Source organism: Nesoenas mayeri (assembly GCF_963082525.1).
Source record: "Nesoenas mayeri genome assembly, chromosome: 6".
Classification (NCBI taxonomy): Eukaryota; Metazoa; Chordata; class Aves; order Columbiformes; family Columbidae; genus Nesoenas; species Nesoenas mayeri.
The window spans coordinates 42,772,592-42,798,812 of record NC_137545.1 but is presented as its reverse complement, the minus strand read 5'-3'; the positions used below and the strand labels follow the sequence as shown (position 1 = coordinate 42,798,812).

The following is a 26,221-nucleotide window of genomic DNA, read 5'->3' as shown; positions in this document are numbered from 1 at the left end:
ATGTCTCAGAGAGCCGTGAGCCTTAGTCACCCTCTCAGCAGTATCAGCACGTTAGTCAGAGCGTATTTTTGGCTTCTTTAGCAGGAGAATTCGTGGCCAGCACTGGGCCCTTGTGGCCAGGAAGCCAATGGGACCTGGGGTGGGTTAGAAGGGGGTGGTCAGTGGGTCAGAGAGGTTCTCCTGCCCCTCTGCTCTGCCCTGGGGAGACCACACCTGGATGAGCTTTCGAGGTCCCTTCCAACCCCTGACATCCTGTGACTCCGGGTGCACAGTCCCACCCGGGGAGCCCCTCAGCGGTACAACCCGCTGCCGTGACCCGCACCGCCCACAGCCCCACACACACCCCCACAGCAGCCGCTGCCGGGCGCTGTCCCCCGCCCTCCTCACACCCACCGAGGCGCCCAGCCCGTGCCCTCAAGCGGCTGTTAGATCACGATTTTTACAGCGGGGGAGGGAACACGGAGCGACGGCGGAACCGCAGGTCACTGCGGCTGAGAGAGGAGCGCCCCACCCGTACCAACATGGCGCTGGGTGACGTCACCGTCCCACCCGCCCAGGAGAGGCGGGGATAGGGCGGGGACTCCTCGCCCCACCCCCACGAAGCCCCCGTCCCGCCGGGGTGTCCCAACGAGCGCCTGACGGTCGCTACGGCCATTGTCGCCGCTGCCCGCCGCGCCCCTCCCCGTTCCGTCGCGCGGTACCGGCGCCCCCCTGCACCCCCCGCCTGACGGGCGCGTCGTTGCGGTGCTGTGGCGGCGTTTCCTCCGCCACGCGTTCAGGCGCGGCGGGGCAGCCGCGGGGGGGGCCTGAGGCAGCGGTGAGGCGGTGCGGCCGGTCGGGCGGCCGCTGGCCGGGGAGTCCGGGCCCAGGGGCGGGTGAGCGGCCGGGCGCTGCCGAGATGCCGCTCTTCGCCCCCAACCCCTTCGAGCAGGACGTGGGTGAGTGAGCGGGACGGCGGGGGGCGCGGGGAGGCCGGGCGACAGGTCTGCCCCGGGCTCCTGAGGGACACAGGGCGCCGGCGGCCGGGGGCGGAAGGCCGCGGTGCCGGGCCTGTTGGGTCAGCACGCCAGGGATCGTGACAGGAGCTCGGGTTGGGGGACACCCGGTGCTGGTGACAGACCCGGTGTTCGTTCCTGACAGAGCCGGTGTTCGTTGGTGACAGAGCCGGTGTTCGTTGGTGACAGAGCCGGTGTTCGTCGGTGACAGAGCCGGTGTTCGTCGGTGACAGAGCCGGTGTTTGTCGGTGACAGAGCCAGTGTTCGTCGGTGACAGAGCCGGTGTTTGTTGGTGACAGAGCCGGTATTTGTTGGTGACAGAGCCGGTATTTGTTGGTGACAGACCCGGTGTTCGTTGGTGACAGACCCGGTGTTCGTTGGTGACAGACCCGGTGTTCGTTGGTGACAGACCCGGTGTTCGTTGGTGACAGACCTGGTGTTTGTGACAGGATTTCGGGCCCGTGCCCGGGTCTCTGGCGGTGCCGTGGAGCGCTCTGCAATTTGAGGAAGTGTTTTGTGGCCAGTCGTGCTGTAACTCGTGAAGTTCTCCAGCTGTGACATGTCGTTGGGGTGTCTGTCACCTCCTGCCCGTCACGCTGGGGTTCCCTGGAGGGAGGTGGTCTGTAAAGCTGCTCATTTTGGTGTAGAAGAGTGAAAACCAATGCTGTCAATGACCATAGCAACCCAATTTGATGCCTCTTTCAGCACCTGGCACTGATTTGGGGGTGTGAAGTTAAACCTGAGCTGACGGTTCTTCCCATTACAAAACCATGAGGCAACTTTGGCCAGAGTTGTGCCATTGGCAGGGTGAAGATGACTCAGTTGTTTTGTGCTTCTGCTCAGTCTTGTGCTTTCTTGAGCATTAAACTTGTTCTGCATGTTGCTCTATTAGGCATTTCTTTTCCTTTTTTTTTTTTTTTTTTGGTGCCTGTTCTGGATCAAAGCACTGGAAAAAGCAATTAAATTAATCTGGATGCCAGAGTCAGATTTCCATTTCTTGTTATACTGGAATTTTAGGTCAGAGAATTCAACATTCTTGGGATTTTTGTCAGGGCTGCGATTTATACAGATGGAAGAGGTCCTTGTGAGTGCTCCTATTACCACGCCATCTCTTTTTTGTTAAGTTGCAGCATTTTCTTAATGTGGCTGCAAAGTTTGTGTGGCAAAATCATTCTCTTTCTTCTCACAAACCATAATGAGATTTTTAACATTGACCTATGATTGAAATGAAAGTATAAACTTGCCAGAGCAGCTGCTCATAGTCCAGTTATTTCAAATACCTTGTGGAGTTTTATGTGTGTTTTGCCAGTCTTATCTTTCACAGGGCTCTAATTAATGTGTTTGCCCAAGTGGAGACACTGTGAACTGGGGACTCCCAGCCATGCAGAATTCTTTGACAAGTCTAAATGCTTCAAGACTACAGTATTTCAAAAGCGGCAGTCTGTTGACTTGCGATCTCTTAAATTTTGCCTTACATATACTGAGTGGTAACTGGCTGTACTTATTACAATTAAGCAAGTGCAACAGAATAGTAACTGAATAATTATTGAGGCTAAATCTTATGGTCCCTTGCCAGGGAAAATCTGTTGCCATTAAGAGGTTGTGGGGTTTTTTTTAATTATTATTCCATGGTAAATTAGACTATCCAGAGCATCAAATTGTCAAATACAGTTGACCCGTACTTTAACTTGCAGTATTTACATGAGTGGTTTTTCATGCTTTTCATATGCACCCATCAAGATTTAACGTTTTTACATTTTGTTGTCTTTTTCATTTTAAAATAAAAGGTACATACCAAGAAAATAGTTGAGCCCAGCTGCTGACCTGACACGACTGGGGAAATCTTTTTCCATCCCATCCACCCAGCTTTACTTTTTTTGATTCATTGTTGAGCTAATTCAAATCTTTCTGGCAGAAAACTCATTTGACAGAAGAAAGTATTTGGTTGGTGGACTGGATTATCTATGCAGCTAATGCGTTTGGAAGTTTGGTGACTTGAGTCAGCTCAGCAAAGGCTGGGAAGTGGTAGTGAAGAAGAGGAGCAGGAGAACCCTGCGAAGGTTGACGGAAAGAACAGGACCCACTTTTGTCAGCAGCCAGCAGTGAGGTTGATCCAGCTCCCTTCAGATCACACATCTAGTGCTGCCCTTTTCTTGGGACACCTTTAGAAAATGTAGATAGACACACTTTGGCTTTGCCGCAGCTGCTTTTGCTTTCTTGGTTCTAAACCCATGTGTTTGCTTTGAGCAGAGCTGCGCAAAGTCTTAATTCCTCGGCATCTGTTTCGGTTGCTTTGTATATAGTTGCAGTGTCACACGAGTAACCTATGAAATAGTGTTTTAGAGGAGCGTTGTTTCTTTCATCTGTTCTTCTTACTGAGAGAATATCCCAAAACTTCACTTCTTTGGAGTCTGAGAAGCTTTTTAATTTCCTGTCTAAATCTATTCCTAGTTAGTTCACATGCACTTGCTGTTTTCCCAGCGTTGTCCTTCCTCTTAAATAACCTTCATCTCTTCAGTAGTTGCTCCTTCAATAGAGAGCAAGCCTGCTCCCTTTCATCTTTTGTTTAGTTAGCCTTCTGTCGGGAGATTGTTGACATGATCAAGGGAGTAGGAGCTTGACTGGCATCCAGAATTGTACACTGTATCGTGGATTGCTGATAGCTCGTTTGATAGCGTTTCGTGTTTCCTTGCGCTTTGCTGAAATGTTTACCTGGCGTTTTTCATTCTAGGACTGTATTTGCCTTTTTGGGGCTGCTTTACCTTTGTGGCCCGTGTCTCCTTGTGCTAGAACTTAGTGTACTCATCGTTCTCCTCTTGTTTCCAACTGCTGAGCACTTAGTTTCTAGGAGAATCTTTTGTTGACTTTGTGTGAATTTGCATTTTTTCCTAGTAACTGTTACATATTTTTACCTAATCAAGTCTGCAAGGGTTTACATTTCCCCTTACATTATATTTTAGCCTTTGCTTTTATTGAGGATACCTTCCAACTCCCCACTAGTTTTTCTCTAAGACTCTTACCCTTGCTCTCAATGTCAGACGGGATATATTAATACTGATTTCAAGACTGTTTTCTTGAGGCATTTGAGGCGTAAACGCTGCCCACCTTCATTAGATCAGCCTTTGAAAAGATGTCCTTGCTTAGAAGAGCAGCTGCTTCCTGTTATAATTCACCGTATTTCCCCTTCGTTTCTCAGTCTGTAATAATTCTTGTCTTCAATGGTTGGTCTAAAGTCTTGCACATATTTGAGGACAAGCTAAATTGGGTTTATTTTGGCTGTTGCTTGGACTTTTTTTTTTAATGTCGGGACAATGTTTTCCAGCCTTGAGTCCATGGCTTTACCTTAATTTGACTGATTAAAATTCCTATATTCTGTGCCTGCAATTTTATTGCATTTCTTTCTAAGTTTTGAGATTATTACTGTTCTGCTACCCCAGACCTGCCTTGATTATTTTTTAGCATATCATAGCCTCACTTTTTTGTTATATGATGAGAGAAGTTTTGTTATGTAACACGTGACTGTTGGTAACGTTGATTTTTGTGCTTTCCAGGCTCTAGAGTACAAGTCTCTGTTAATCCCTCCCTGGTCTTTTTGATGTTTTTCTTGTAGTTCACAGGTTGTCTGACAAATGGAATTGTTTGCTTTTCAGGTTGTTGGCCAATTGACTCAATGAAACAAAATGTCAGTCGCACTTTTTAAGCAAAAATTGTGTCTTAAAAGGCCTTCTCAGTGAACTGGATGTACATTATGAAAATTTACTCTTCCCTTTTGATCCATTGTTTTTAGTATGTAATATTTTGAGTGAGGTGAGTAGGGTTTAGCTGCTACCTGAGATCATTACAAATGGTGTTGCCTTTTCAGCAAGGACCAAGTAGACCACACAGTGGTACTGGAAATGAAAGTCATATGACTGCAATGTCATCGTGTCTATAATCACTAATTAAATCAAAGCTAGAATTTTCTAATTTGGCTATACAAAGGCAAAGTAAACGAATGAAGGTGTGTGGTATTAAATTTCTGGTTTTCATCCATGTGGTTCTACTTTATCTTCTGAAAAACGGCAATCTGGAGGAGTCGCCAATTTTTTTTTATTGCTATTCATTTTTCATCCATGAACTCTGTTTTTACATACTTAGAATGGCTCAGTGTAAAAGTTGAAATATTTACGTGCAGACAAGATTCGAGGGGCAAAAGTGTCTAGAAACTTTTTATTTTAGCGATCAGTCTTTAGCAAATGCCATATCACATTGAAAAGTGCTCTGTGCCAAGGCAGTGCTTGAGCACTTGTTTTCTCTCTGTTTCTTGCATAAGAATTGACGCAGGTGGGAAAAAAAAAGTTATGTTTGAGTATTTTTATTTTCTTTGACATGTTATGTGGCATTGTTGGCAAGCCTGGCTCCAGGGAATTCAGGACTGAAATAACAAGATATTTTGCAAGTTTGAAAGTCATGTGTGCCAGGCAGCATGAGGTGGAGCTGTCATCAGACCAGGATTGCTGCTTTCCCTGGGTCAGTCTCAAATGCCAATGTTAAATGGGATATAGATTTCCAGCAGAAGCGATCCATGAGAGATTTGTGTTGTGTAACAGGGTGAGATACTTTTCGTAGTAATCAAAGCATCACATTGGTTACCTTGGCAGAGATTTCCGCAGAACTCTTGGGGTGCCCATGTTGTGCCTGGGGAATTCTGGGGGGCTGGGAGCTTCCCGCAGTTCCCTTTCTTTTCCTTTCAAGATTCCCCCGGTTGCTCGAGCTGTTTTCCTTGCTTCTTGCCGGTATGGAGGCCGCGAGCTCTGCCGGGTGTCCCCAGGCCTGGGAGAGCGAATGTGCAGTCGCACACTTAATGATGAACGCAGATCTGGGACACTTTGACATCGTGCCAGGATCTTTAGAGACAGGGGACCTGATGTTTGAAAAGATGTAAACAGAGAGGCTTTTGAGGATTGCCACGTGTTGCCCGGTTGCAGTCTGCATAGTATTTTTTTTTCCTGTCTTTTGGTCTTGTTCCTGTTATTACCAATCCCTTTCTTGTGAAAAAAGGGGAAAAGAACTGGTGCGGTTGGGCTGGAAATGGTGACATTCAGCTCATCCTTTGGATGTTGTGTAGTAGAAGGACAGTCCTGAAAACCTTGACTTTAGCATGCAGTGGTAAAGCGTCACTTTCTCTTCTGGAAGAGCTGGTGACAGTGTTTTAAGGCAGTAGCTTGACAAGCTTTTCTTCTTTTGGCAGAGATAGCAGTAAACAGTTCCCATCCTGTTCCCAGCTGCTCGTTTTAGTGCTATCCCCTCTCGTGTGTTGGCATAGTTTTGTTTGCAGCTGCATGGCAAATCAGATCAGGGAACCGATCCAGTTAAAAATGATTAATTGTGGGTTTAATTCTTTACGGGTTTTTAAAAATATACCAAGCAGCGATAAAAAGAAGCATATTTTGCTTTTATTGTTATTTCTATAAAAGTAAGCTCAAGCCTAGTGTTCCTTCATTGATCAGAGGACTACAGAGTATAAGTCATAGCATTTTTTAATAGTTTTTATTCTCTTGGCACTGAAAACATCTCAGAAAGTGCATCCTCCCACATCTGTTTCTTCTGATCAAAGTCCACATCTCAGCATCTGTGAAGTAGTTATCCTTCAAGATTATTCTTCAGCTGGAGCTCATGTTAAGCAAAAAAACAGATGCTGTTAAATTCGTCATGCTGGCAGGGAAGAAAACCTCAAAAGCTGTAAGAGTTTGCCGTAGGACAGCCTTCATATTCACAGCGGAACCACGTCTGCTCCTAAAACAGGCCGTGTAGATACAAGAGGAGCGAGTAAGTGCCCAGGAATAAATCAATACATGCTCTGGCAAGTGCTTTTGGGTCGTTTGTAGGGGACAGAAGTGACCCCTGTGCCCATGGAACCAACACCACAAGGGGAGGAGAGCTGGAGCCCCACAGGCCCACTCCCTTACCCTCCTCCTTGTCAGACTTTGTGGGGTGGGGTCTCTCTTTTTGGATCTGCATGACAGCGTGTACAAAGCCAGGTGGTTTTGCAGTGTTTACACAGCAGGGTCAGTTTACAAGCTTGCATTTGACTGGCTTGTTAACAATCAAAGTAATATTACATTTCTTACATATTTTTATGTCCAAGTTTCTATTTCAGTTTGTTTCTTTGCTGTAATATTTTAGAAGAAAGTGCTTTCTACTAGAAAATCAGGTAGGCATATCCCTTCAAAGCATCTCAGATGTATTTTGTGGATGCAGTTATGTTGTTTTAAATATCTTCTCCAAAAATCAGTTACCTGATTTCATTTGTTTCTCATTTCAAAAGGAAAGTAGTGGGGGAAAAGGGAAGTTCAGAGGTCTGGATTTGGGATTTTGGAGCATATGAAATGAGAAACAGAGGTGATGGGTATGACAAGACCTGTCCGAGAATCGCTTCACCAGTCGTGCCTGCCTGTATTGGAGATGTGCAAGGCGGCGCTTTTGAAAAGCAGCTTTAGCTGGCAGAACTTTGTAGGAAGCATCGGGCTGACGTCGTCTGCAGCAAACATCGCATTGTGCTGCTCTTCCATGGTTGTTCACGAGTGTTCAGAATTACAGGCACTCATTTGTTTTCAAGAACAAGCAATGAATTCTGTGCTAGTGTCCTAAAAATATTGATGCACTTACGAGAAAATTTAACAATTATATCCTTTCTGGGTAAGTTTTTAAGCTTTGTGCTGTAGAAACAGCCTTTCAACTCAATATTTGCTTCCTCTGTTAGTCTAGCTCGGGAAGGTAACCCATGGCTGAAATTGCGAATTCCCATTCCTCCTCCTTGGTCTGTTTCCATGTGTAACAAGAGGGCTTTGAGGCATTGTGGGTGCTATGCTGGCGTTTTCTTTGTGGAAGCCATTCTGCTGAAACAGCCCCAGCATTGTGGCGACTTCTGACTGCAAAACTAAGTAGTGAAGCTGATTATCAGAGAAGATGCTTAATTGCACACATGAAATTGGGTTTATCCTGCGGTAGTATTGCTGACAGCAAACCTCGTCATTTCAGAACAGCTGCTCTCACAGAACACTGTCGCATTATTAGTGAGTGACCATTATGTTCTGCTTTAATCTACTAAATAATCTTTAAAATGCTCGGTCCTCAAGGGATTTAGTGGTTTCTCTTACAGAAATAAAATTCTGTGGAACGCCAATTGTGATATTGCCACGATTTTGAAGTGCGTTCCAATGGGATTAAAATATAATGTACAAATCTAAAACGACTTCTCTTTGAATTTAGTTAAAATATTAAATTAGTAGGTTAGAATTAAATCCTAAGGCGGAAAATGCAATGTATAAAATAATTAATTTGCTGTTTACAACTATTTTAATAGAACTGCAATATTTACATTTGATTAAAATAACATGGCTCTAATAAAAAGTTGAAAGCACAAATAAATAACGTTAAGCCTTATCAGTTAATACATAGAACGATATGCTGCAAATATTAATTAGGGCTACATTCTCTTAATAGAGCAGTGTGGTTTTGTTGCCTGTTTCTGTGGTTTTTACTGATCCTTTCATGCCATTTATTTTTCTCAGCACTTGCTGTGGTGTCTAGATTTTCTGAAAAATCTAGTAGAAAAAGAATTACTAAGTGTGTTGAATGAGGAGATGGCTTTTCTTTAGAGTCCTAAAGAAGGGGGGGTTTGTTTGTTTCTTGGAACATCCATGTGAAGTATTTAATGGCATACAAATGTTAGAAGACCTTGAGCAAACTCTAAACTAGGGCTATGACTTACACCTGGAGCAGCCAAACCAGCTGTACAGAAGCAATTTCTTTTTCTCATTTACATTACACTTTGTTGTTCCAGTTTCTGGAACTTTTAAAGACTTCTCACATCTGCAAGTCCAGTGCTGAAACCTGCATCTAACACTTTACAAACTAGCAGGGATTAGTGCTAATCTGTAGAAGGCACTGCTTCTCAGTGTTTTGTACGCGGAGTCTCCTTTTTAGTGTGGCTGAGACAGCATTTATTGAGTTGGAACTTAATAGGGAATCACACTTAACCAATCTTGTTTTTCTTTACAGAAAAAGCTACAAATGAATATAACACCAGCGAGGACTGGGGGCTTATTATGGACATATGTGACAAAGTTGGAAGTACTCCTAATGGGTAAGGTGTATCTCAGTGCTACAACACGTAATTTTGTCTTCCTGTGAAGAAGAATTCTGTGTCAGAGAGAACATGTCTCAATCAGCTATGCAAAAGTGCTGCCAATATGACGCTTCTGCAAGCTCTACAAATACATATAGTTGGCTTCAAAATTCTTTGAAAGAAGTGTTCCAGCAGGATTTCTAGTAGAGCAATTTGTATATGCTGAGTGCATTCCAGTTTTTATGGAGTTTTGCGCAGTAGACCAAGTTATCCATATTTAATGATCTGGCATAAATTTTGAGAAGCAACTGTGCCAGTAGGAAAAAGTGAACTTGTTTCTTGGCAGAAAATGATCTAGCAGGGACAGTTAGCTATTTACAATGGGAAATCTGTCCGTGTTTCTTCATTAGGAAGAATGAGGCTGATGGAGGAGAAAAGGGAAGAAAATGAGGATCAAAACACAGATCAGTTTGAATCAGTTTAGCCTGAGCGGCGATACTGGAACATAAGTAGTAGTTCAGTGATCCCATCATGGCCAAAAGTAGTTGTTGAATTTTAGGGTGATCTTTTTGAGTGATAGCATGTTTTAAATTTTGGAGTAAACCCAAATTAGTGCATAGGCTGAATTCTTAAGTGATCTTAGAATTTTTATCAGGTATGAGACATTTCAGATTACTACGCTGAGAAAGATATGGGTTGGTTTGTTTGGTTGGTTGCAGGTTTTTTGTTTGGTTGGTTTGGTTTTGTTTTTAAATGAATTACCTCCCCAATAGCAAACGTAGTCAACCCGGGAATCTTTAGAAAGAAACTGTAGCATGTCCTTTGTGAAAAATCAATTGTATTTTTTGAGCCAAAAGAATTTTATGGAGGGAGCTGGTTTAAATCTACTGGTTTTGGACAAGGGGAGATTGTAAAAAAAAATTATATTTTTTTTAATTACACATGCAAAATACATAACTCTATATATAAAACATGTAATTAAAAGTTAATGTATTTTTTAATATACTATGAAATCCTAAAATCCTGATTTTAAATGCCTATTTTACTTCAGTTTTCTGTAGTTTGCTTCCCTTTGGCCCTTCACTAAGAGCCATCTTCTGAAAGAAATAGACATCTGTCTGTATGTAAATATATAGCTTAACAACAAGTGTGTTGACTTTGTTGGATTGTTTGCATGTTAACTATGACCAGGCATACTCAGTGTTAGGACCAAACCCACATTTCTCAGGCTAGAGAGAACAATATGGCTGCAGCAGTAAAGCAGAGCAGTTGGTGTGAAGCCGCTGCATCCATCCCATCTGCAGCTCATGGTGTTTAATTTCCCTTTTTCCCTCCCCTTCAGAACAGGTTTAGTCCCTTCTCCTAACCTCGATACCCACAAATTTGGTGCAAATTTTTGGTGCAAATTTGCAGATCCTGTCAGTGGCTTTGACTCTCGTGGCTGCTTGAAGAGGTTGGAGCACACGTAGTGTGCGCAGAGGAGCTTCTCTCTTACTTTCTTCCAAAGGGAAATTAATTTGCCTGAACAAAACTCCGCTGTGAACTTCACGTGCAACATGTGGGAATGATCAGAAAATTGGTTTCCAAACCAGACTACTGCTCTAAACCAAAATGTGAATATAGGTGCAGTTTCCCGTACACACAGGTTGAAACACAGATCTTTGGAAACAAAACATTGAAACAAACATGTTTTTTTTAACATGACCAGTGAAACAGTTTTGGTTTCGTTTCTGCTTGGGCTCTGCTGGGCGACATGGAGAAATGCAGCCTCATGGAGCTGTTTCTGTGCTTGATAACAGTGGCTCCAGTGTACTGCAAGTGGTAGCAGTTGTGAAGATACTGCGTCAGTTCTCCATCCTGCAGTAACATTTGGAGTACTGGTCATTTTGTCGTTCTTCTGTGCTTATTTCAGATTTTGCTGAAACAAATTATACCATCTTTAACGTGTCCTTAGTGTCTGGAAAATGGGATCCAAGAGCTGACAGCCTGTGAGGACAACTTAAGTTTTAAATCCATAGAGACCCTTTACAGTAGCCAGTAAAACTACCATTTATTTCATCATCACTGCTCCTTGGGTGGTTTTTTTTCATGTAGACATTTCTTTCATTGTCTATTTCAAATCCATTTTCTGAACTTAATGGCAATCACTCCCTTTATGACCTGTCAGCAGTTTTATGGAAATTAATACAAACTGCCATTGTAAAAATGGAGTCTTCTCCAGTCCAAAATACATATAAGAACGAACAAGTCGTTCAGTGTTTTTTCCAGGATAGCTCTGGGAAAATTTTATATTAGGTTACATTTTTTTTCAATAGACCTGGTTTTGTTTGCTTTCCAACTTGAGTATCTGCTGTCTTTCATTCTGCAGACCCTGTCAGTCACATTGACCACTAATAGTTTCTTGATTCCCTTTCCAGAGCAAAAGATTGCCTTAAAGCCATCATGAAGAGAGTAAACCATAAAGTTCCCCACGTGGCTCTGCAAGCACTTACAGTGAGTAGACTATCGCTATTTTCAAAAACTTCATATTCTTTTATGCAATGCAGCCTTTAAATGTGTACTGATTAGTTAATACCTTTATATATCTTCGGTAGAAGTCAGTAAGAGTGTGCATGCTGAACAGAGGATTAAATTTAAGGGGTTTTATGCGTACTTTGATTATTATTTTCATTGTTGTCATACACTTCCACAATTACATTTCTGTCGTCAGCTTTTAGGAGCCTGCGTATCAAACTGTGGAAGAATATTTCACTTAGAAGTATGTTCTCGTGATTTTGCGAGTGAAGCTCGAGCTATAATAAATAAGGTAATTTTTTATAACTTTATGTGGTGAGGGAGAATTATTTTGGTAATTCCTTTGCTTTGTCTCAGCATAGCAAAGAATTGGCAAAGCTAATGTTCCAGTTAATATGTATTTTCTAGTTTTGGTGCAACTGCAGATACTGCTGGCTGTTTGTTTTATCACTGAAATAAATGTACTTTGATTTTTAGTGTTAAAATATAATGTATTAAAGAGGTGACAGGCTGATAATACCTACTCCACATTTTTACAAAATTACATGAGCAATTTTAATTAAAATTTGTGACTCTTGCTAAGCTCAATTAATTTGATAATGGTGAAGGCAGCTTTTCTTGAAGAGAGTTTTTATTTGACTTGAAAGAAATTCATGAGCTCAAGTGTGAAGGGAAAACTGTGAGAAAGTTAAACTATGTTTATCCAAGGAAAAGGATAAAGTCTTCAGACAACCTTATTAGTTTCCAGAGATTCTCAGATGCTGAATGAGGAGGTAACCAAGACAGGAAGACCTAAGTAGTTGGGGTCAGGCAGCCGATGGGATCTGAATCTGGATGTAATCAACTGAATAAGCAGAAAGAGCTCCAGCTGAAGACAAAAATGGCTAATGGGTTAAAAAGAAGTTAGTCTTCAGATATATGGGAGGCCTGGAATCGTCAGAGGTGGAGCAAAGCAATTAAGGAAACTAATAAAATTGCTGGGAAGCAAAATGAGTTCACAGCTCTTCTGTTTCTCGCTTTGTATGGAAAAATAGGTCTTAAAGTCCTCCCCTTTATTCTCATTAACCATGGTCCATTCTGAAATAGAACATTGACCTTCATCATCTGAGAGCGCTTGTGGATGTAAAAACAAACCTTTAATCCCACTGAAGAATGGTCTGCTGGAGCATAATTTGTGTTGTTGTTGGGAGATAGTAATGTTTTACTCCCATTCTTGGCCCACTTAGGAATAATCTTCAGCGGGCAAATAAAATTGTGCTTTCTCTGTTTTCTCCAAAAGAAAATCAGTTCAGACAAGTGTAACAAATGCCTTTGTGCCCATGCTGAGCCTATCAAACTACGTCTCTTCTTTCAATTAAATGCGTGCTCAAGCCCAGACTTGTCACCGTTCTCGCTGTTCAGCATATGTTTGCACGTGAGGTGAAGGTTCGGTGTGATCTGAATTATGCTCAGACGAGCAATCTAGGCCCTGCCCTGCATTTGTGCAGTCCCAGGCTCTTATCCTGACAGGCCAGATGAAGCAGAGGTAGGTGAGCCCAGCAGCCCCACAACCCTTGTTCACCCTTATTTTGAGGTTCGTTTGGATGCTTTGGGTTCAGACTATAGTTTTTCGTCAACCGTCAGCCAAACCAGAAAGTGTATGGAGTCTGAAGTGGTTTGCTCCGTGTTTTCCCCTCGTAGTGTTGGCACGACCTTCACATATATTACCTGCTTTATTGAAGAGTTGCTCTTTTTGCTCCAATAAATTTTGTAAGGCTGTTACATGATTACAGGATTAACAGCAGCTGATGTTGAGCATGACTGAGGTGTACTCTGCAGGGTATTCTTTAGCCATACAGCAGAGTGATCCATGACTCTGACCTGCTTTTCTGAAGGTGGATTATCACTTTGGGTGAGGTTGTTAGCGCATGAAATGTGCAGTGTTAAATGAAATCAGGGGTCCTGTGGGAACCGAGAGTAGCCGTAAATCCTGTGGGTGAGGGTGGAGGAAGGGGAGCTGGAGAGGAATGTGGGAGCCAGAGGAATTGCTGCTGAGCATGAATTTGATCTCAGTTTGCCCTCACTCCAAAAAAAAAGTCTTCCTTTACCAGATTGTGACCCTGCACCTCAGTTCCTAATTCAGGAGCTAGTAGTATAAACTGTCCCATGAGCTGGGTAGCTCTGTATATAATATCTAATTCCTTTTTGTGAGACAATCTGAATCAAGGAGACATCCATCCGTCTCTGTATATACATATGTTACAAAGATCAGGTTTTTACGAGATCTCGTCACCTGAAAAGTCAAAGGGAGAATATGTTCTGGCTTCTGAGAAGACAGCAAAGGTCGTAAAAGATAGGGAAAGACAGTATCTTGTATTAGACCAACTTCTGTGCTTGGGAGGGGAATGACAATATAACTTAGAGGTAACAAAGGAAAAATTGAGGTAAAAATGAAGGGTGACTAACATAGAGATGCAGACAAGTTTTGGGGTAAGTGTGGTAGCCTGAAGTTCTCCAAAACTGTTGAGGTGGAAACATGGCTAACATTTGAAAATGCAAAAGTTTGTCAGTCTTTTTCCTTAACCACCTCAATTGGATTCCACTAAAATACCAGCAGTACAGGTAGGTGAGCTGCCTGCAGGATCTGAGCTCTGGCTGTGGGACAGAATTGGCCGCAGAGGGTTGCTGTGAGGGTTGGAGGAGCCTTGATTTAAAATAACCACTTGGTTGGTAGAATCAGGGAAACCTGAACTAGCTGAGGTCTGTTGTGGCTCTGGGGTTATGGTGTTGGAAACTGCTGTGCCAGCTTTCCAGTGAAAGGCTGATGCTCCAGAACCTCAGCCTGTTATCTGCAATATCAGAATCAGTGCATAAAAGATGATATATTCTAGGCTCTGTTTTCCAAATTTCCTTAATCAAGACAATTATTAAGGATATTTCCAGCAAAGTGGTTTTGGTCACAAAGTTTTACTGAGAGGGCACAAGTCTTTCTGTTCATTCTGAGGTTCAAGCCTCCCTTTCTATGCAATTTTTATCTTCTAGGCTCATCCAAAAGTGTCTGAAAAGCTCAAAACTCTAATGGTGGAATGGTCAGAAGAATTTCAGAAAGACCCGCAGTGTAGTTTAATATCTGCAACTATTAAATCTTTAAAAGAAGAAGGCGTCACTTTCCCTGCAGCTGGATCGCAGGTAAAGGCTGATTTGGAATACACAGTGCTGTCAGGTTCTCTGTTCTCGGCAGCAAACAGAATTAAAAGCTGTCCAAATGAGATCTGTGCTTTCGATCAAAGGAGAGTAGGATCCTTGTTCTGGTTTGGTTGCCTCCTTATGCTGAGCTTCTCTTCTGTTCGTTCAGCTTTTTTATGTTTTTGCCTGCCTTAGAACAAGAAGAACAGACTAAAGGCTATTTCATGATGCCCTTATGAGTCATTTCGTTTTAGATCCTCCTTCCGATCGTTCTTAGAGCGTCATTGAGCTGTCACCACCTTAAATCGAAGCAATTCTACGCCCACACTTTGTACTTGGCGTTTCATGGCTTTAATTGCTGACTTGGAGCATATACACTCATTTTTATTCACAGAGCCACACAAAACAAAGGGCAGTATCTGGAGCAGAGACATTTGTGCAGATGACCTGTGCTGTGCTTTCCTTTTCCAAGTCCCTGTTCATGCAGTGACCCGTCTGTGTCAGGAACTGTCCTGGCTCTGCGGGGTGGGGAGCTCCAATCAAAAATCAAAGCTCACCCTTCGTATTTTACTTCTGCTGGCATATTATGCTTCATCTTGTAGCTGGCAGATAGAATCGCAGGTGATTTGGGTTTTTTCCTGTGCTTTATTTATGCTTCTAAATATTTTCATGTTAATGGTGAGTCGGGTGAGGATCAGTCCTGAAAACTAGAACTGCAGCTTCTATTATGTATTCCTAACACAAAGTTTACTTTTCTCTGTATTAAATACAGAGGGGATTTTTTACTTTTACAATCTTTCCTTCCTCCACAAAGATGTTTTCACTTCTAAATCTAGGATATGTGTTAAAACATATGGCAGAAACATGGAAGATCTAGAGTACTGGCAACCAGTTATGCTTCCTTTCCTACAAATACATATCAAATGACATCTTGATGTTTTTATCTTACACACTCCACTTCAAACAAGCAAAGCCCAGATTTCTTTGTATCTGGTGCACTCGAAGGGTGGGGTGGAGGACAAAGGTGGAAGGAGTGGTCACTTAAATGAGTAGTCTCACTTTAATAAATGAGACAAAAATAATTAAGTGAGATCAGCTGTTTAAATTACATCTGACTGCTTATTTTACTTTGCTCCTTGCTGAAAACAAAATAAAACCTGGCTGAGATACTGAAAAGTGATAATATTTTCTTCCTGAGGCGATCTTGATTCAGTAATGAAATGCTACAGTCACCAGTTAACCAGAGCAACTTGTCACTAAGTACATAATTATAGAGCTTTCTTTTTCCTTTGTAATCGGAACTTAAGCTGTTGTTAATATATTTGCAGGCTACCACAAATACTGCGAAGAATGGGTCGTCATTAAGTAAGAACAAAGAAGATGAGGATATAGCTAAAGGTAAATTGCTGGTGGCAGCCTTGGGTTAGACTTGCGCACTACAAGTGTTGGTAAAATGCACAGAAATAGGCAGTTGTGCTCTCTGCTGTTGCGTAGAGTGGAAAACAAGGGCACAGTGGGTTGGCGACTAATATACTGTGTCATTCAAAATGGGGTGAAGGCTTTTTCCTTGTGGATGAGGATTTGGGATGAGGTGTATTTGAGGATTTGAGGTAAGGCGTGTTCTTCCCCATCACGCAGCCCTTAGCGCTGTTCCGTGAGTGCTTGCTCTCCACGGAGCTCGCTCTCTTCCCTTCTGCACCCACACGTTTCATTTTGGCCTTCATCTTGATGCTTTAAAAGAGTGTTGTATTCTTTCTCATCTTTCTCAGATATAGCTGCTGTTGTTCAGTTGTCGTAGTGAATCATTGATCAGTATTACTAATCATGCTAAGATGCTACTGACATTAGCGGTGTGTGCACAGCTTCAGTAGTGGGCTGTACCGTGAAAAGCAGAGGGCTTTTTAAATGTTTCGTAACGTGTGCATGATTACATACTGTTGTTCTATTGCAAAGCTGTTGAAATGCGAAATAGTAGTTTGGAGCAAAGATTTTAAATTTCAAATACTAGACTAGCAGATACAGATCAAGTTTATAATGTAACAATAAACAATTTTCCATTTATTTTTACGAGGAAAGCAAACTGCATTTGTATACAGGGATAAAATATGCTATTTTTTCCCCCCTAATTGTAGCTATCGAATTATCTTTGCAAGAGCAGAAGCAGCAACAAATGGAAACTAAATCCTTGTACCCATCTGCAGAAATTCAGCAAAGCAATCAGAACTCGAGGAAGGTGCGAGCTCTGTATGACTTTGAAGCTGTCGAGGACAATGAGCTCACCTTTAAAAGTGGAGAAATTATTTTTGTTTTGGATGACAGGTATAATGCACTCCAATAACGTGTCTTTATTCCACAACTGTTATTTTCTTAAGATAGCAAATTCTTCCTCTGATGCTGTGTACAGAAATGTATACTGTCAGTCTGGCCTCCCTCAGATAGCTTTTTCTTCCACTGTTCTTTCCACACCCGAGTTTTTAACCTCAAGTCATTTTTGGTGCAGGACCAACCTCACTGTCTTATGTTGGGTATTTCATTCTGTGGTGTGCGTCCAATTTGTTTTGTGGTTTTTAAGATAAATGTTAGTTGTAACATATGTCATAAGAATATATATACTCATTACAGTGCTAAATTCCAACTGCTTACAGAAATCGGTAAATCTCTGACTATCAGGCATCGCATTTACTAAGAATAAAACTGAAGAAAAAATACTTAAGATAATGATTGTTGTTGCCCCAATGACAGCTAAGAAGCAGAACTTCTTCCCTGCTAATGCTGTTCTAATTTAATAGTCTGTGACAGATCAATTCTATTTCTAATGTTAGTCCCCACTCGTGTACTTCTTGTAAACCTAATCTCTATGAACGTCCTTCTTTGCCTTTGTTAGTGGATACATAGGGAAATGGCGTATTAGATATCCCAGGTTTTCTGTCAAAAATGCAAAAGATGTTGCTGACACTGAGCATTAATGTTCGGAGTTTTGTAACACAGCTTTGTTTCCCCAGTGATGCCAATTGGTGGAAAGGTGAAAACCATAGAGGAGTGGGGCTGTTTCCATCAAACTTTGTGACTTCTGACTTAACCGTGGAACCCGAGGCAGGTAAGTTTGCCACTAAAAGCTGACAGAGTATTTTACAAAGATGAGCTTATTGTGGAACTACTAATTAGCCCATCAGCAATATAATTTCCTGAAATCAGCCCAAGGAAAGAATTGAGAGAGAAATCCTACCCTTGTTTCAAACGAACAAGCAAGTACCACTGCTGTAGCTCACTTTAACAATTTCTATCTTCTAAGTTGTTTTCGTGTTAGAAAAAAAATCAATTTGCCATAATTCTTTGTCAGTAACATGTAACAGATGAATCTAGTAACTCGCCATTTAGAATGTCCAAGTCTCTTTTCAGACCCCAGACCTAGTGTAGAACAACGTTCATACCCATGTGGGTGGTTTGTGTGAGTCACATTGTTGGTTTTATTCATGCTCATGACACCAAAATAAATCTTAATGCTTCCGAGTTGGCTGAGTGTCCCTGTACCTGTGTCGGAGGTGGGTTTAGATGCTGATATGACTCAAGAGTGTTTCCCTCGCTGGGCCTGGGTTCCCCATCAGGCTAACGGCCTGAAGGAAGCGGCTCCTCGCAACACTTTTTGGGCAAACCCCTTTTCCTTCCCAGCAGCTGGGTGCATCGCTGTGGAAAGTACTTACTCCACTTTCTCCCTAATTTAAAGGACCGATGGCAAGCAAGGAGAAAATGTCTGGTTTAAGTTAGCATAGTAACACAGCTGCAGAAAATAAACTAATGTTTGTTCTTTCAGCAACTGTGGATAAAAATTCTGTTCCAGAGGATGCTACAGAAGAAATCAAGAAAGCGGAACCTGAGCCAGTTTATATAGATGAGGTATGCAGTCCCTTTCGGTACAAAAAGCTGCTGAGATTTTACGTTGGTTGAAACATTCTGTTGTTACTGCATGTTAGCAGATAACTCTTTTAAAAAAAGAACATTTTTTTTTTAAATTTGAAAATTAAAGCAGTTTCTGTCATGCATCAGAAATAACTGTGATTGACCTTCTCTTCATCTTCCAGGATAAGATGGATAAAACACTGCAGGTACTTCAGAGTATAGATCCTACAGATTTAAAGCTGGATTCTCCAGATCTTCTAGACTCAGAAGGTACTTTGAGCACCGAGTTAGCTAGTTTTTGTATTTCTTCTCACAATTACCCTTTGTGGATTGAGCTGGTAATTCTTTTGCGTTTATTTTAAGCTTCGAGAAACTGTGGTCTGTACTAATAGCGTGCGGTAGAACAGCTTATTTCGCAGTGGGAGCATGAGGCTATATGTGTAACTCTACATTTTCTAATAGTTGCCAAGCCAACTCCATGTTTAGCAGAGGAATTTGCATTTCTGAATATGCCAGTAGGAGATGAAAGTCATAGATCCTGCACAGTGCAAGCAGAACTGCAACGTTTTCCGTGTGCTTCATCAGTCGTCTTTTGTTTGAGAGGGCAGAGGGAAAGAGCATGAGAAAGCACAATATCCACAGTATTTTTCCTGCCTGTTTGGGCCGGAGGAAGGGGGCACATGAGATAACGAGGTGCACTCTCCAATTCCACAGGCTATTTTAGGGTACTTGCATAAAGTGTTTTTTGGCAACGTTTAAGCTTTTAATTGTCCAAGACACTGACTACCTTGACGTTTTTGTCTTCACAGATATTTGTCAGCAGATGGGTCCAATGATAGATGAAAAACTAGAAGAGATAGATAGGTGAGCCATAACATACCTTCTGCCTTATTCGCTATGATTTACTTTAAATTCTGCAGTTGTATTTTTTTGGCTTTGGTACTTTGATCTCCCAAGCTAGAAGATCTTGCAAGAAAGGAATTTTGGCAATTCTACCTTGATTTTTTTGAACACTTAATACCCAGGTCCCAGTGTGTGTACTAAGATTTGATTGCTGCTCTCCAGAATTTCCTGCACGAGTTACTGGGTGCGTTTTATACTCACACTCTTTGGTTGTAGCCTTCGCAATCTGTCTCGAGCTTGGTACGGTCAGTCTGCTGCTGTTCTCCATGACAGGAAGGTCTATTGAATGCTGTCCTCTTCCTCTCAGCCTCTGGGGGATATTTGAGGGTGAAAAGGTAATTAACACCTGTGGAATTGCTCGTCTTGGTGCAGAATAGTTGTTCACCACTTGGACTCTCCTTCCAGACGTGTGACAAATTGACCGTCTACTTTAGAAGAGTTGTTTTTTCTTGCATATTCAAAACTGCTCAATGAACCGCACTTGTTTTTCTGCCATCTAGATGTCAGAGAAACTTAGTGTGTGCAAATATTTGTTTTGAAACAGAAAACATTCAGAATTATCTGAATTGAATGTGAAAGTTCTAGAAGCTCTGGAGCTCTATAACAAACTGATGAATGAGACGCCGATGTATTCAGCCTACTCCAAACTCCACCACCCTGCGCAATACCCACCTACATCTTCTGGTGTTTCGGTGCAGGTCAGTGGCCCTTTCCGGAAATAGAGCCTTTCCTAATATAGATTTCTATTTAAAAAGATGACAGCAAAAATGAAGTGTGCGCTTTCTTGCTAGCTTACGAACAATCTGACATTGCCTGGCAACTTTTTATAGCCTTTACAGTAAAATATCATTTATGCACTAGAGCAGAGTGCTACTCTTTGCAGTTACCTGCTTGTACAATCAGGTCTAGTTGTTAATTTTGTTCTACTTAACAGAAAGATACTGGATTGAAAACGCTAAAAGATTCCTTCCATGATTAATTCTTTACAGTTGGAATTGTGTGTTTCGGCAGCTTGCTGGATATTCTTGCTGTGAGTCACGTCCTCAGCCTGAAAGTAAAATGTTACCTTCTGATCTGATAGCGGGGATGGGGGTGAATTTGAGTATTAGTGCGTTAATCACGAGCGCACTGTACCCTTCTAAATATAGAAACACGTCTGCTTTTAGCTCTTTTTGTTCCTTAAGAAATGAACATGTTGTATTAGGGGGCATAGTTACTCAAAACTGTTTTACAGTATCTCTGATGTGCCCTATCCGTGCTTTAAGAAAACAAAAATGGAGGAGAAAGAGAGATTTTAAAGATCGTCTTTGGAGAAAGCATCGAATGAGTGTTTTTACTTTAAGTGAATTCTACTTTAATGTTAATTGTTCCGTGGGAAAAGAATAGTTGCCATAGCAACTGCTAGATCTGAAAATATGTCAGTTAAAAGTAATTCCGTGTCCTTAACTCCTGATAACGATGGAAAATTCATTATGTTTGGAGGTTAAAAAGTAATTTAAGCCAAAAGGCAACTGGAGTTTATTATTTCTTCCAAGATGCATGTTTCCAGCTTCCAGTGGTGAAAACCACCAGATAACGTTCACCGTGCTGCGCTGGGCGCAAACCCCCTCATCAGTGCAGACTTCTGCAGCCTGAGCGTGTTATACCACTTGTTCTCTCTGAATTTTGAACAAAGGCTTCTATTATCTTAAGCCAGAAATACAGGCAAGTTAGGTTTTGCTTTCCTTTTGTGTTATAGTCTTAGAATATTCTTGTGTGTTAATTTCCAAAATGTGTTAAATGACAAATCTCGTACGGTGCCCATCTTCCTACTCAGCTCTGTGCATCAAAATGTGATTGAACATTTTAAAGACAAGGCAAGTCAGAGAGAAAGAAATAAGGTTTCTGAGCAGAGGTCTTGCCTGTAATACAAAAGGTTCTTCTTTCAGATGTTGAGCGCTGACCTTATTCACAGTGCACTTCCGAAACAGGTACTTTATGCTGAAACAGGGGTGTCTATTTCAAACATGTTGCGAGGAGTTGCATGGTTTGCTTTTAGAACCGTGTTGGAAAAATGGATGTTCATTCAGCCTTTAAACCCTGTTCATTGTAGTGGCATTCTGTGCACATTTGCTGCTACTTTAATGAAATTAAGAGGTGCATAAAGCGGTTTGTGTTGGTTTTTTATTTACAGTCATACCCTGTACAGCCACCTAGTGGGAACTACCTGCTGCAGGGAGTTCAGCAGGTCACCATTTCCCCTGGTTACGGCCTCACGCCGGAGCAGATGGGGCAGCTCAGGCCTCTGCCGCAGACTCTCAGTTCTTCGGGAGCAGCTCAGCAGGCTCAAGCTGCCTATTTAAGGTAACGCTTCAGCAAACTGCTTAAATCACCTTCTTCCCAGTGGTAATTTTGCTACTTTGTCTAGAGGTTGTGCGCTCTGGGGTCACTGTTGGGTCCAGTCCTGTTTAACATCTTTATTGACGATTTAGATGAGGGGATTGAGACCATCATCAGCAAATTTGCTGATGACACCAAGTTGGGAGGGAGTGTCGACCTACTGGTAGGCAGGAGGCTCTGCAGAGGCATCTGGAGAGACTGGAAAAATGGGCTAATTCCAATGGGATGAAGTTCAACAAGGCCAAGTGCCGGGTGCTGCACTTTGGCCACAACAACCCCCTGCAGCTCCAGGCTGGCACAGAGTGGCTGGAGAGCAGCCGGGCAGAAAGGGACCTGGGGGGACTAATGGACAGGAAGCTCAACATGAGCCAACAGTGTGCCCAGGTGGCCAAGAAGGCCAATGGTGTCCTGTCCTGTATCCAAACCAGCGTGGTCAGCAGGACAAGGGCAGTGATCCTTCCCCTGTGCATGGGGTGCATTGGGGAGGCCACACCTGGAGTATTGTGTTCAGTTCTGGGCCCCTCAGCTCAGGAAAGAGATTGAAGTGCTGGAGCGGGTCCAGAGAAGAGCAACAAGACTGGGGAAGGGACTTGAACACAAGCCCTATGGGGAGAGGCTGAGGGAGCTGGGCTTGTTTAGTCTGGAGAAGAGGAGGCTCAGAGCTGAGCTCAGCACTCTCTAGAACCACCTGAAGGGCAGTTGTAGCCTGGTGGGATTGGTGTCTTCTCCCAGGCATCAGCAATAGGACAAGGGGCCATGGGCTTCAACTCAGCCAGGGAAAATTGAGGCTGGAGATTAGAAAGCAATTCTGTGCAGAGAGCGTGGTCAGGCACTGGAACGGCTGCACAGGGAGGTGCTGGACTCGCCGTCCTTGGAGGTTTTTAAAGTGAGATTGGCCATGGCACTTAGTGCCCTGATCTAGTAAACAGACTGGAGTTGGACCAAGGGTTGGACTCGATGATCTCTGAGGGCTTTTCCAACCCAGCCGATTCTGTGATTCTGTGATTTACGACGAGATGTCATACTATTTTGAAAACACACAGGTCGCTTTTGGTCGCTTCTTAGCCTTCGTTTGCAAATCTGCTTATCAGACGAACAGCCGTGAACTTGTCAGGGTTAATGTGTTTTGGTTTGTTGCAGCCCGGGACCGGATTCGGTGTTAAACCAGCCGTACGTGAGCCAGAGCGCTGCCCTCCCGTCAGCCTACGGCCAGCAGCACCCGGGGGTGTCGCTGGACGCCCCGGCTTTCCACAACAACACGGCGAGTTTGCCTCAAGGACCAGGCTACCCCGTGGCCGTTCCTGCTCATTCCGTTCTACAGCAACAAACAAATTACCACCAACAGCCTCTCCTCTAAAAACAAACCAGCTCGTAGTTCGGAAGTAATGAATAAAGGTTGCCTGACACAATGATTTCTGTGAATACCTGTCACAGATACCGCGGCATTAGGGTGATGCAGAGTAAGAACGTGCGTCGGATCTGATTGTTAAGCGTTTGCGTAAAGATAGTTTGAACTAGATTAGCTGGGGGTTTAAAATCATTTTGGATTACTTTGAGCCCTGATTTCAGTGCTTTCGAGAAACGCCACTTGTGAATCTTAAGTTAAAGATTGTCCAAAAATCATTTTCTTTTCAATGTGTTGCTGAAAATTGAGGCTGCTTAATGACTGTTGTGTGTTGCTCTCGTTCTGCGTTGCGTCCTCTGCTGTCGTGCTAGAATCCTTCTGTCCAGCTGGCTTTGGAGAGCCCCGCTGCCGCAGACACCGCCAGCTCTGCAACACCGCACGGCCGAGCGGGAAGAGGAAATCATCTGATACCCTGACAGTGAGGACCACGTGCCTGCAGAAATAGGAGAAACGAGCTCTTCACGGTGCTGCCTATTGGTTTTTTGAAGTTGTGGAGACCTCCTGATGTTTCTCTGGAAGAAAAGAGGTGTCGCCGTGCTGGAAGTCGCCCGCGTCCTTGTGCAGAGCTGGAGCTGCCGTGATGAGCAGGCGGGGATGCGCCCGCTGACGCCGGGCACGCTGCGTACGGAGCCAGAAACCTCCACACAATCTCTATTCTTTCCCTTTTTGGCTGGATTTAGAAGCGAAGGAGTGAATGGTAGTTCCTTCTGGGAAAGGAGAGGGGATCGGCAATGTTTGGAGCTTCTTAAGACTGTGAGAATCTTCCTCGTTCGCTCTCCAGCAGGGAGCGAGCGGCACAGGAATCCTCTGTGTGGGACCAGGGGCTCTTGCCTCTCTTGGGTTTCCTTTCGCTGCCACCACTTCTGTGTGTCAATAAACGCCGAGTACAGCCGGAGAAACCCGTTTGGAAAATCAGTATTGGCTGTGCCGTGTGTGCAGGCAGAGCCCACGGCGCTGAGCGCGACTGCGCTCCTCGGGCAGGACGCGGACATGCCAGGTGTGTCTGTAGAGAAGGAATTGCCCCGGAACTGTGGAAACGCAGCATTTGGTGGCTGGGAAAAGAAATCTAAGAACTTCTTCCCTGAAATTCCCTGTATTTTCTCCCCTGATGCACTTTTTGAAGCGGCTGGGCTTTGTGAAGACGAGCCGATGAGCTGAATTACCTTCCAGGAATGTGGGTTTTCTTTCTTTTATGCTTTCATCACTATTTACCTACTCACTTTAGCACAGTCATATTTATACCTATTTTAAGAATTTTATGATGAGTGATCATCTTCAAATTGGGAAAATAATGGAAGCAAATCACTGAAGAAAAAAAAAAAGATTGAATGCATGAAACTCCCAAATGTCTAAATAAATATGTTTGGTGTCTACATTTTCTGCCAAATGAGACCTATCACATTATAGACTGTTGAGTAATGAAACGGCCGTTCACTCAGCACCGCCTCCATTCAATGATTTCATATCATGACCTTATTCATTTGCAGCCTCATGCTTATGCAATAAGGTTTTCAGTACCTGCTCTTTAAATCTGGTTTTAAATTTTAATCCGTGCAGTTGGAAGGAAGCTTTTGTCTTTCCTTTCCACATGACTTTAGTTTCTCTTTAGTGTAAAGAGCACATGTTGTGATACTGAAGTATTTTGATAACTTGTGTTCTATAAGAAGAATAATCCATTTCAGTGCTGCTGTCCAAAATTCTTCTTGTCTGGAGATGTTTTGGGGGAGTTCCCTTGGTTGCGGGTGGTGTGTAGTCAAACTAAACCTTGCTGTAGTTTATCTACGTTCTCCCCATCCCTTAGTAAACGAAGATTAAAGTTGGTGTTTTAATTGGATTCGAAACTTTAGTCCAGCAGAAATATTGAGTATCCTGCACTGAGCTGGCTGGGCAGATGTGATTTGATTACGTTCAGTTCATTCTTAATATAAATAATGTATATACTCATGCATCTGAGATTTTTCTACACAGCTTCATATATGCCTACTGTTAACGCCTGAAATTTTGTAAAAGCAGGACTTGTCCTTCTCTCATCTCTTGTATTCCTAATTCTGTGATATGCAACTTGTAGATAGTGTAAAATAATTTAATTATTATTAAAATAGTGTATTTAGAGGGTTTTGGTGTTAATAGGATCTGGTTTTTTTCTCTTCATACTTCTATACATGATCATATTTATTTTTAAGGCCTGATTGTAACTGCCCATGCTGCCAAAGGGTTTCTCTAACTCCAGATTTCTACGCTGGGTTTCTACCCGCTGTTTTGTATCGGGAATCGCCGGTAGATAACTTCTGCTTTTTCATAAAACTCCCAAGGGTTAACAGAGAGATTTGTGCAACTTTATAATGAGAATTTTATTGTGATATATTTGTTCCATCACTACTAGATACATTTTCTTCTCCTATGAGGTGGCAACATCCAGGTTCTAATCTGCTGGAAGCACCGATTGTCTGGACATCCCCGCGCAGCCGCATTCTGGGGACTTGAGTTTCCCCCGGGCTCCGTCACACACACATCGTCTCTTTCATTTGGGACAGAAATTACCACGTTCAAACCAATGAGGTTGTTTCTGTGACCAGCAAACCTTCAAAGGAATGTTCTGCTTGCTGGGCGGTGGGTTTTGTGCTTGGGGGTTGGAGAGGGGCTGAGCCGCCGTCTCTGCCAGGAGTTACTTTCTGATAGGAATTTTTGTTCTTATTTTTATCTATGCATCTTTTTCTAAGAAGTAATAGGCACTACTCTTGCTTACATCGAACACTGTGATGTACCTGTCGAATGAATAAACAGCATTTCAGAATTCATGGCTCTTACCAGTGACGTTTGACACGAAGCTGACTGGGGCGGTGGGAATGGGGG

General features: G+C 42.9%; 1 protein-coding gene across 3 annotated transcripts; it reads left to right on the top strand.

Moving 5' to 3' along the window:
* Positions 1-643: 643 nt before the first annotated feature.
* STAM2 (signal transducing adaptor molecule 2) lies at positions 644-26,162 on the top strand. 3 transcript variants are annotated; one of them, XM_080347270.1, is made up of 14 exons: positions 644-938; positions 9,039-9,123; positions 11,523-11,598; positions 11,816-11,911; positions 14,641-14,787; positions 16,113-16,182; positions 16,917-17,103; positions 17,787-17,881; positions 18,596-18,678; positions 18,864-18,951; positions 19,491-19,545; positions 20,129-20,282; positions 20,574-20,614; positions 21,120-21,297. In XM_080347270.1, exons 1-14 carry the CDS (start codon positions 899-901, stop codon positions 21,217-21,219), a joined length of 1,317 nt encoding a protein of 438 aa, XP_080203396.1. In that variant the 5' UTR covers positions 644-898; the 3' UTR covers positions 21,220-21,297. The 3 variants fall into 3 exon arrangements, with proteins under 3 accessions (XP_080203396.1, XP_080203395.1, XP_080203397.1); XM_080347269.1 differs by lacking the exons at positions 20,574-20,614; positions 21,120-21,297 and adding exons at positions 21,758-21,927; positions 23,104-26,162 and having other exon boundaries at positions 648-938; XM_080347271.1 differs by lacking the exons at positions 644-938; positions 9,039-9,123; positions 20,574-20,614; positions 21,120-21,297 and adding exons at positions 21,758-21,927; positions 23,104-26,162 and having other exon boundaries at positions 11,572-11,598; positions 11,823-11,911.
* Positions 26,163-26,221: the final 59 nt, after the last annotated feature.